Consider the following 12,203-nt stretch of genomic DNA (forward strand, 5'->3'; position numbering starts at 1 on the left):
TCGCTATGAGTCGGGTTTGACTCGACGGCACATAACAACAACAACAACATGAGTCAGAACCAACTCAATGGCACCTAACACCAACAAATTTGCCAAAGTAACTCTTTCACTGTTGAATCAAATAATAAAAGATTTGGGCTTGTATTTTGTAGGTCTGATTTTTCATTTCATTTTCTATTCACTGATTTTCATTTCATTTTACGAAAGTGTCAGTCTATGATAGATTGGAAATGAAGAAAAAATGGTCCTTCATTAGAGAGAGTTTGAGAAGCATTGATATAAGGTATTATTTCTGAAATTTTGCTTAAAAGCCATTAAATTTCTAGTTACAGTCTAATCTTAAGTCATTATTTGATAACAACTACTCATACTAAGTTTAAAGAGTTAACAGTATACAAACTGGTTCCAGAACAAGTTTGTTTCATATTTGGTAGTCAGAACTAATTTTTGAAAGAACATAAACTGGGGGTTATGTTCTTGGTGTAGCCTATTCATCCAGATATCTCAAAGATTGCTAAGCTTTATTATAGCACTTAATAGCCTATATAACATTCTTGGGAATTGGTGGTTCAGTGGTGAAACCATCTTCCAGGTGGGAGACCCAGGCTTGATGCCCAGTTAATGCACCTCATGTGACTCCATAACTTGTCTGTCAGTGGAGACTTGTGTGTTGCTATGATGCTGAACAGGGCTTCATCAGAGCTTCTAAAGTGAGGGACTAGGAAGAAAGGCCTGGTGATCTACTTCCAAAAATCAGCCAATGAAAACCCTGTGGATCACAACAGTCCCAGCATGTCATGTGGATGCCACAGAACCCATTGCATTTTGTTGTATTATGCATGGGGTCACCATGGGTTGAGAGAAACTCAGAGGCAGCTAATAGCAATATAATAAAACAATGGTAAAAGAGAAATGCTTCTGATTTGGTAATCAGAGAATATCTGTTCCCACCTACCTGAGAAATGATGATTACTAGCCCTGGCATGGTAGTAGGGATGAGAAGATAGAACTCGGCAGGGGCTCACTGGTCCTGCTAATAAAATTAAAATGAGGTTTCTCTAAGATTCTCTGAGAGTGCAGTTGGGAAGGTTTTGCTGGACTTGAAAACTCTGGCTCTTTACTACAATTGCGACTGTATTAAATTCTAGGGCACTATTGTTGTTGTTGTTGTTATTTGCCATCGAGTTGGCCCCCACTCCTAGTGACCCCTCCTTGAGTTTCCGAGGCAGTTATCACTACGGAAGTAGGATTGCCCAACCTTCCTTCCGAGGAGTGGCTGGTGGGTTTGAACCGCCAGCCTCCTGGTTAGCAGTCAAGTGCCTTTAGGCACTATGCTACCATGAAGTATGTTTTTTTTTTTTTTTTTGTATTTATCTTCACCCAGGAATCCTTGAGAACAAGGCTTGCAGAGTGAGGGAAGGGAGAAGCCCAGGCAATCGTCCCAGGTCTTCTTTGTTCCTCTTTTTTTTTTTTTTTCCTGATTTTAACAAATTGTGGTGGTTAAGAGTATTGTTAGCAAAACCTACACTAATTCAACAGTTTCTACTGTACCATTCAGTGGCACTGATTACATTCTTTAAGTCGTGCAATCAGCCCACCCTACTTTGGTGAGTTTTCCTCCCCCATTAACATACATTCACTGCCCCTAAGGTTCATATCTAATCTTGGGAGTTGCTGCTATCAATTTGATTACAGAAGAATTCTTAGCCCAAGTTAAGAATGGATAGAATTCAGGGAGGTTCATGCATCTGCATAAGAAAAACAACAATAAAAAATACATCTTTGTTTTCAAATGGTGGAAATGGTTACCATACTTGGCTGCTAAGCAAAATGTTGAAGGTTCAAGTGCATGCAGCAACACCTCAGAAGAAAGGGCTGGTGGTGATCTACTTTGAAAAAATCAGCCATTAAAAACCTTATGGAGCACAGTCCCACTGTGACACACATGTGGTTGGAATGACTTAGAACTGACTGGAAGACAACTGGGACTGGTCAATGACGAAATTAGGCAACAAACTCGGTAGTATTAGCGTACTTAGGACTTTGATACTAATGGAAATGGCAGTTATTTTCACTATTACATTACGGTTGTGGCAGGTATCTCCAAGTAACATTTAGGCTCATCACTATTTGAAAGAATGGCCCTTGATTTTGTTATTTAATATATTGTAGCACACATTTTACTATAGCATAAAATTGTTTTAAATATTTTGATAGCTGCATTTCAGTCATTGGCTTTTTTGCAAACTATGATATTTTATTGTATACACTTGTGACCATTATTCTAAGACGGTATCTGTAGTTTCACCAGGCTGTCAGAGCAAGCATTACACAAAAAGTCCCCTGAGTCCTCAAAGGACAAATATATCTACCATCCAGTGTAACTCAACACTCCTTAGGCCTGAATTAGACAGAGGAACATACAGAAGCTGTGGGGTAATTTTTGGGGCAGGGGTACGGGGGGGAGTTGAGAAATTGACCTCTGCTTTTATTCACTAGTTGTTCATGGAACTGTTGTATGTTAAGAATTGGTGACTGTCTGACATCTCTGCCTACATACCACGGTGTTGTTACCTGCCACAGAGTCTCCTCACCTCACCTTATGTGATGCCAGGCATAGCAAATTAAACGGTGCCCCTACGGTGCCTGATCCTGCACTATCTCCATAATCAGTTGCAGATCAGAGTGGCTGGCTGGTTACTGTGACTATGCTACATGCTGTAGAGCAAACCAAACTCACTGCCCTCCAGTGGACTCCGACTCATAGCGACAGAGTGGCAATTAAACGCTGAAAATCATTAGCAGTTTATTTCTGATGTACTCACTTGTAACTGTCTCAATCTTAGTGGGTAAATTATACACACACACACACATTCACTGCCGTCCAGTCGATTGGACTTATAGTGACCTCTCCTTGGGCTTCCAAGGCAGTATCTCTACGGAAGTAGATTGCCCAGTCTTCCTTCCAAGGAGTGGCTGGTGGATTTGAAAGGCCAGCCTTCTGGTTAGCAGTCAAATGCCTTAGGCACTATGCCACCCGAGCTCCTATTTATTTATTTATATTTTTATATATTTTATGTTGTTAAAGTTTTTTTTTTTTTTTTTTTTACATTACACTTATTCTCATAAACGGTTTGGATCAAAAAGAAATGTCTAAATCTTAAGGTCTCTAGCCTAGATGAAGCATTACTGAAAACACGGTATTTATTTCTTCCCATTTTCATCCTGTTATAAAAAGTAATTCTAACGTGAGATACTTGTGTGTTCCAGTTACTTTTTCCCTAGTAATTAATAAAAATAATAAACCTGAAAACTTTAATCATTTCTTATCAGGAACTTTTCGGAATAGCGAGTAAAGAACCCCTTGGAAGAGTATGGAAATAAGAAAAGTACACGCCGTCTTAGGGTTTTGTGTGGGTTGGTTGTTTGCGAAAGGAGGTGAAGGAATGCAAAGTTTCACGCCATCAGCCCAGACTAGGGGTTAGGACGGTCCCGTGCCCAGGAAGGTATCTGGGGAAGTAGGTTTCTGCCCACAAAGGCTGAATGCCAGGCCGAAGGCGGAGTCTCGGACACCCTGGGACAGGGCCTGGGAGAGGATGAGGACGGGGCGGAGTCCCGCCCGGCGCCGACAAAGCAGGGAAGCCAGCGCCGCCCATCGTGCTCCCCGGCCAGGCAGGCCCAAAGAGGCCGCACGCCTGGCTCTCGCGCTATGGGGCGGCTGGTGGCTGTGAGCTTGCTGGGGATATCGCTGGCCCTCCTGGGCGAGAGGTTCTTGACACTCAGGTAGGTGAGGCCCTCTCGGACCGAGCCCTTGTGCGCGCAGCCTGGCCGCCGCGTTGTGCCCCAGGACACCCCTCCTAAGGAACCTCCTTCGGTCCTCGGGTCCCCAGGCGCGTTTCGGGCAGCCTTGGGGTAGCCGCGGGCCAGGGCGCAGGGCGGGATCCCAGGGCAGCGATTCTAGGGGGGGTGGGACCCACGCAGCCTATGAAGAACTTTTGATTGTCTCTGTTCACTAGCTAGTTGAACATCCCCACCCCCACGCCCAGGCTTTGGTAAAACCAGCCAAGTTTGCACAAAATCTCGAGACCCTCTATAAAGTTTTTCAGCCTCTGCAATTTGCAAAGTTCTTTTCCGCCTAGGTTGACAAGTAAGTGCTTTGCACTGATTCCAGGGCAAACCTAGTGGTTTAACTCGAAAACAAAAGTATTACTCATGCGTTGAAACTTTAATTGTAAAGGATTTCTTTCAGGTATGCTTCTCTTTTGTTGCTCAAGCCAGCCTTAATAAAATTGAACCCCATCCTTCTTTGCATAGTTTGAGAAACTCTTCAGCCTTCTCATCTTGGCTCTATAGATCAAAGGCATCTGAGATACTCAGCTACAGTTCTTACATCACTTACATATTTATCTATTCACCTGGGAGCCTTGAAGCCAGGTACCAACTACTACTGCTTACATTTTGGTGATGATAAAAAAAAAAAAACACTGGTAGGTAGACATCATATTTGTTAAGTTACCACTTCAAATTGTCTAAGTCTCATGAAAAAGAATTCAAGAAATCTGAAGCACCTACCTTTGTATAGTGTGCTCATCTATGTGTGTGTAATGGAGTTGTTAGGCATTTACTGTGTTATAAGAGAAGAAGAAATAAAACAGATACATATCCAGGATAGCTTACAAACAAGCCTTTATTGGCTTAAAGAGGAGATAGTCCCTCCACTGAAGGTGGAGTTGGGTAGGGAGGAAGAGATACTGACATGGACCTTAAAGGATGGGGGCGAAGGGGCCATCTCGGATGGAAAGTGCATTATGAACAAAGACAGTAAGATGGGAAAGTTGGGAGACTAGAACATAGACCCTTTGGAGGGTAGTATAACGATAAGGGATGAGAACATTAGTGAATGGGGGGAAGGATAGGTTTTGAGGCTATTAAATATCAGTTGAAAAGTTGGCAAAGGGAGACAATTATATTTTTAAAAATAGGATCGATCCTGTGTAACCAGGGTAGTTATGCTTTCTAGAGATGAACCTGGAAGGATGGTCTTGTGTAGAACACTGGTTCTCCATCCTGGTTGCATATTTGGATCTGCTAGAGGTCAGAGGTCTCACTCCCAGAGATTCTGATTCAGTTGGTCAGGGTAGAGCACAGGCATTGGTAGTTTTTATTTGTAAAGACTCTTCCTGATAATTCTTATGTGCAGTAAGGGTTGTAGTTCAATCAACTCCAACTCCTGGTGACCTCATATGTGTCAGAGTAGGACTGTGCTCCATAGGGTTTTCAATAATAGATTTTTTGGAAATAGAGCACCAGGCCCTTCTTGTGAGGTACCTCTGGGAGCACTAGAACTCTAATGTTTTGGTTAGCAGCCAAATGCGTTAACTGTTTGCACCACTCAGGAACTCCAGAGAGCATAAGCCAAACACCCACTGTCGTCAGGTGGATTCTGACTCGTGGCAACCCCCATTGGGTTTTCAAGTAGAATTTTTATGGTAGTAGCTTGCTTCATCTTCCTTCCATGGAGTGGCTGGTGCATTTGAACCGCCAACCTTCTGATTAGCAGTCAAATGCCTTAGGTGCTGCACCACCAGAGCTCCTTCCAGAGAGCATAGACATAGGGAAACTAGTGAAGATCTCGCAGTGCTTGAATCCCAGGGATGAGGAGGAAGTCAAAGGTGATACTACGGTTTCTGACTCAACTGTCTGGTGCCTTCATCTGATGATAACAGGATGCAAAGAGAAGGGTTAGAGGTGTGTGTGTAGGGGTACTAGAGATGAGGGAGGAGACTTAACTGGTAGGAAATGGACACACCAAGCTTAGTTTTCATAGTTTCTTAGTTATGTGAATGTCCTTCTTGCTCTGCATATCATTCTTAAATTGGATGATTTTGTATAGGTCTAGCTCTCAGTTTCAAAGGCAAGAGTACCAAAATTTACAAGCCCATTAAGTTGTCACTAATGTTCAAACTACTAGTGTTTCCACAAGTTAGACTGTTCTGGATTAACAGTTAATGTTTTTCTCTTCTTACTAATTTTAAGGTTTTAAGTTTAAGCTCCTTTGAATGAAAAATGCTATAGTTGCAAACTAAGAAAAGTTGAATAAAGTTTACTGGCATAGGGAATTTACAATTTATTCATCTTTTCTTTATAATGACTCGACTGTTTGGTAAACTTTATTGGGTAATGACTGTGTTGTTGTTATGTGCCGTCGAGTCAGACCCGACTCATAGCGAGTTTCCGAGGTGGCATCACTACGGAAGTAGATTGCCCAACCTTCCTTCCGAGGAGTGGCTGGTGGGTTTGAACCACCAGCCTTCTGGTTAGTAGTCAAGTGCTTTAGGCACTACGCTACCAGAGCTCCTGGTAATGACTATACAGGGTAGTAACTTTATTGGATAAGAAGGGTGGTGGCACAGTGATTAAGTGCTCGGCTGCTAACTAGAAGGTTGGTGATTCAGATCCACCCAGCTGCTCCATGAGAGAAAGACCTGGCAACCTGCTTCCATAAATATTATTGCCAAGAAAACCCTATGGGACAGATCTTCTCTGTCACATGGGCTCACCATGAATCGGAATTAATTCCATGGCACCCAACAACTTTATTGGATAGTTGAAGCTCCACATGCCCTGATGTGAGGACGTTGGTTTGGGATGAGAGTTGCTAGATGTAGTAAACAAAATACAGACTGGTCATTAAACTTGAATTTCAGATAAACAAGCAATCACTTTTAGTATAACCATGAAATATTTAAAGTGGTTATACTGAAAGTGATTGCTTGTCTGGGACCCAATTGTACTAAAATACTGGTCATTGTTTATCTGAAATTCACATTGACCTGGGCATCCTGTATTTTACCTGGCAGCCCTTTGTGGAGGTAAATGAAGAGTAGCCCACCACTTTCAGAGTTCAGTGGAATGCTCAGTCTATTTGCAAAAGCAGCATGTTCCCGCCTTCCCAAAAAGAAAGGCTTTTCAGAGAAGAGGAAGTGACAGGCTGTTCTTGTTGTTGCTTTGCTTTATTTTTAACTCTAGTTAAAAACTACTATTTCATTATTCTAGTTTTAAAGATGGTACTTTGGCATTAAAGTTATATTCCCCCCCCCAAAAAAAAGATCCAGATATATGTCAACTTGAATTTCAGACCAACGATGGATACTTTTTTAGTGTAAGTATGTCCCAGGTAGGAGTTTTATGCCAGATGAGAGTCTTTGGGTGAGGCAAACGATTAAGCACTTGGCTGCTGACAAAAGGTTGGCAACTTGAATCCACCCAGAAGCACCTCAGAAGAAAGACCTGCCAATGTGCTTTCAAAAGAGACAGCCCTTGAAAGTCCCATGGAGTGAAGTTCTGCTCTGAACATGGGGTCACCAGGAGTTGGAATTGACTCAACAACAACTGTTTTGGTTTTTTTTTTTCAATTCCCAAATGGAGATATGTAATCAAAGTTGCCTTTTTCCTTGTGAACAATAACTGGCTAAGGTTCCCAGAGAAGGATAACATACCACACCCACCTTTTCTACTCCTCTCTCTTGAGCAATAAAGGAGAAAATAGAAATACACAAATATTCTCAGGCTCAGTGGCTCCCTATTGCAAGGTACACAGCCTTGAGTAAACCAAGATTCTTGTGTTCATTAAACTCCCATGAGTAGGCAGGAACTCCCCAAACAAGTATCTGGACATTCTATTTAATGCCTGAGAGAGATCCTTTAAGACAGTTCCACCAAGAAGCTATCCAGTCTGCAGTTCAACACCTCTGAAGGAGCCTCCTTTTTTTTTTTTTTTTATATATATACATGGACACACACAACAACAATAACCTTCCATCCTTACTATTTGTTGTGTAGCTACTATATCCTGGTCACTGTGTTAAAAGTCCCAAAGTATAAAAAATTCTTTATATAATACCAAAGTGTACATTTGCTGACCTTTGGGAAGAAAGCCCTTTTATATTTATGCCTTCATTTAGTCTTCAGCAATGTCTTTCTTTTATATTATATATGTCAGAACAGGCTGGGAGAGGTTACTAATTAGTCCAACAGGTAATTAATGCTGGAACCTGTTCTGGAAGCCAGGTCGTCTTCTGATTCCAAATACAGTGTCTAGTACCTTCGTAGACTCATATTTATTGTGGGAAAATTTTCTGCCATTGCGGCAAATTTTACCCTAGCTTTACATGCCTGAGCCTAAATTCTTAGTTACTTAGTGCAGGTATTTTTGGGGCCCAAAGGGCCTTACAAAGTCTGTATATAGAAGATAAAGCTCCACTTTGTCTGTATATGTCTATGCATAAAAGATAAAGCCTCTGCTTCTAAGGATTTGTAATCTACAGATTGCAAACTATCAGTGTTTCTGAACCCAAAGGCTGTAAAATGTAGAACAGAGTAATGCCTAGTGGTAACACTGTGTTCCCAGTTTGCTCAGGCCTATTGGCCTCACAGCACAGTGCATGCTAACTGTACAGCAAATTCACAGTGATACAAGATGGTAACTAACAGCCCCAGGGAACACTGTGGAGTCTCATTCTACTCTGGTTGGGTAATGCTGATTCTTGATTGAAAGAAATAGAAGTTGATTTCATATTAATGACTATTGGTTTTAAGAGTTTATCTTTGCAGGCCAGATAACCTGAACTAATCTCCTAGCTCCACTAAACCTAACCAAACCAAACCTATTGCCCTTGAGTGGATTCCGACACATAGCGACCCTATAGAACAGACCAGAACTCCTCCATGAGGTTTCCAAGTGGTAATCTTTATGGAAGCAGGCGGCCACATCTTTCTCACACAGAGCAGCTGGTGGGCTTGAACTGCTGACTTTTAGGTTAGCAGCTGAGCACTTACCACCAGAGTGTCACCAGAGCTTCTTAATCTGTAGAATGAGATAATTGTAGTACTGCCTGCCACATGTGGTGGGATTGTGTGAAAGAAATTATTTTATACATGCAAAGTACTTAGAATACTGCCACACACACAGTAAGTGCTCAGTAGGAGTCCCTGGCTAGTGTGAAGGGTCAACACATAGCTCTGCTGCTAACTGAAAGGTTGGAGGGTCGAGTCTACCCAGAGATACCTTGGAAGAAAGGCCCGGTGATCTCCTTCCAAAAAATCACCCATTGAAAACCCTGTGCAAAGCAGTTGTAGTCTGACACACATCTGGTCTCCAGGAGTCGATTCTGACTTGACAGCAACTAGTTTTATGATGACAATGATTTCCTAGTAGGGGATCTTCGGCTTTTTGTGCCATGGACCCCTTTGGCAGTTTGGTGAATGAAGTCTTGATAACTCCTCAACATAATGTTTTTAGATGCATAAAATAAAATGCATAGGATTGTAAAGGAAGCCAGTCTTATTTAAATACAGTTATCAAACTATTTTTTAAAATCTGATTTACAGAAAATAACATTGTTTCTTTATTAAAGTATCTAAGTAGTATTTAATGTAAAAATATTAAACAGATCTGGATGTAGGTGATATGTAGCAGTAGATATTTGAAGAAATTATTAGTGTGAATGGTATCTGAAATATCTGTGACTGAAATATGAAGTAAAGATATAATTTCTCTTTCTGATAGAGTCACTGGTACCACTATTGGTACTGTGGTTTGTTGTTCACATTCATCATCATAGGAAATACTCAATTTTTCTTAGAAATTAAAGATGTACTCTTTCACCACTTACAGTCAATTTTGTCCATGGACCAGCTACCCAGAGGGACCGAGTAGCTGAACCTGAGGACTTGGGACCATAGTCGCAGGGGACATCAAACTCAATTGGCATAACATCCTATACAAAACATTGTTCCACCTCCTACTTTGGCGAGTAGTGACTGGGATTTTAAAAGCTAGCAGGCTGCCATCTAGATGCAATGATAGGTCTCTCCTCATCCAGATCAAAGAAGAATAAAGAAAACCAAAATTCATGGAAACAATTAGTCGTAGTGACCAGTACACCATCCGATCTGCAGCCTATACAACTGTGAGACCAGAAGAACTAGATGGTGCCAGTCTACCACTGTCATCCACTTGAAAGGGTATCTATGTAGGAGATCCTTGATAGAGGGGTAGAACAATGTGGAACAAAACTCAAAATCATTTGGAGAAAAAAAAAATGAGGGGGACCCGGTTTGCTGGTCTAATAGAGCCTGGTGGAACCACTGAGACTATGGCCCCTAGCTTCCCTTCAGGTCTGGAATTGAACCCACACCTGTGGTTTCCAGCCAGGCAGAGGACAGGCATATGAGTTGAACAATTACCTTGGGTAGATACACTCCTTGGAGAGAACAATCATGGGAGAAAGAAGGGCTGCTTATGCACAGGGAGACAGCTCAGGGGGCAGGAGTGCATGGAGGGATGGACACAGGGAAGAGGTAACTATGGGAAGGAAGTGGGAGGGGAGCTGTTGCATTGTGGTAAACTGTGGTCAATGTCATGAGACAAAGTATATGTGAACTGCTGTATAGAAAGTGAATTTTCTCTGTAAATCTTCACCCAAATCACAATTAAAAAAAAAATTTGTCCATGGACCCCTTGAAGGACAGTAGACCCCACGTTAAGAACCCTGCTGTACATGTTTTCTGTGGGGGTCATTTGGGGGATGATTGCTGGCACAGTTGAAGGAAGCCAGTACTATATATGCTCATGCCTGATTATGTTGTTGTTGTGTGCTGTGGAGTCTGTTCTGACTCATAGCAACCCTCGAAAACAGATTAGAACAGTCTCATGATGAGTTTGTTTGTTTGTTTTTTGGTTTATAGGGTTTCCTTGGCTGAGATCTTTAGAGGAGCTGATTGCCTGGTCTTTTCTCCTGTGGAGCTGCTGAGCGGGTTGGAATCACCAACCTTTCAGTTAGCAGCCATGTGCTTAACCATTGTACCACCATAGCTCCTTCCCGTATTATCCAAACTTGTTGCCATCAAGTCGATTCCAGCTCATAGTGACCCTATATGACAGAGTAGAACTGCCCCATAGGGTTTCTAAGGCAGTAATCGTTGCAAAAGCAGACGGCCGCATCTTTCTCTGGCAGAGTAGCTTCTGGGTTTGAACTGCCAACCTTTCAGTTAGCAGCCAAGTGCTTAATCACTGCATCACTGGAGTTCTTTCCTATATTATATCTACTATAACTGAAAGGGAAATAATAGAATTGTAATGGGGAAAAAAAAGGAAGAGAGAAAAACAAAACAAAACAAAAAAACAGAAGGAACCTAGGATAGGTAAGGCAAATAGATATCCATCTTGAGTGTCTATTTTAATAGATTGGTGGTAGTTGCTTGGAACACTCTCTGAAGCTGGTTCTGGGTTAAAGGGAAAGACTACTGTGATTGAGTAATGAAGTCTGCATGGAGGTAGAGTAGCAACAGCTGTGCCATCTGTCTAGGCTGCATTCCGTAGAGAAGCAAAACCACTGAAGCTTATATTATATATCTCGAGAGAGAAATTTTATCTCAAGGAAATGGCTCATGCAATTGTAGAGGTGGACAAGTCCCAAGTCTGTGTTAGACATCAAGCTGGAAGCCTCTGACTCATGTCGCTGCAGGGACTGAGAAACTTAAGATAGGCAGGCAATACAGCAGACTGCTGGTTTTGCAGGCTGACAAACCTGAGGTCAGCAGGTAAGATGTCAGGCCGTTGGCTTTCAGGGTGCAAAGGCAACGATCCCAAGATCAGTAAGCAATACAGCAAGCCATTGGTTCAAGTACAAGAACCAGAGGTCAGATGACGACAAGCCAGGTGCAGGATCTAGAGCAAGCGAAGAGCCAGAGAACTTTGCCAGAACTCTTTCTTATATATTGGAAGCAGGCCATGTTCCAAGGGCAACTCTTTTTCTACTCATTGGTGCTCATAGCAGATCTTATCATGGATGTGATTACATTATATCAGATCTTATCATGGGGGATGATTACATCATAACTACTAAACCACTTAGAATCATGGCCCAGCCAAGTTGATACATAACTATAACTATTACACCATCTCTGACCCTAGTACATTCACAGGCTCCCTGTGGATCGAGTTGGGTGGAATACTCTGCAAGTGGATACTATTGTTATTATTTATAGCAATAGAGAACAGAAAGAGAAGGTGAGCAAACCTGTGTGTCTTTCAAAACAATAGATCCCACATGTGTTTGCCCAAACTGCTTCTTGAGAGGAAGGAGGAAAATGTTCTATTAGTGTTCAAAATAATTATCTCATTATTTCTTACATATATA

The 12,203-nt window shown here is 41.9% G+C and overlaps 1 protein-coding gene across 1 annotated transcript in view; it reads left to right on the top strand.

Moving 5' to 3' along the window:
• The first annotated feature begins 3,709 nt into the window (after positions 1-3,709).
• Positions 3,710-12,203, top strand: part of PON2 (paraoxonase 2) — a 36,346-nt gene continuing 27,852 nt past the window's right edge. Inside the window, exon 1 of the mRNA XM_007939792.2 lies at positions 3,710-3,783. Coding sequence (XP_007937983.1) covers positions 3,710-3,783 — 74 coding nt within the window. The remainder of the gene's footprint in view (positions 3,784-12,203) is intronic.

This window comes from Orycteropus afer, unplaced genomic scaffold (assembly GCF_000298275.1).
Source record: "Orycteropus afer afer isolate SDZICR_OR568_19922 unplaced genomic scaffold, OryAfe1.0 scaffold00063, whole genome shotgun sequence".
NCBI classification, from domain to species: domain Eukaryota; kingdom Metazoa; phylum Chordata; class Mammalia; order Tubulidentata; family Orycteropodidae; genus Orycteropus; species Orycteropus afer.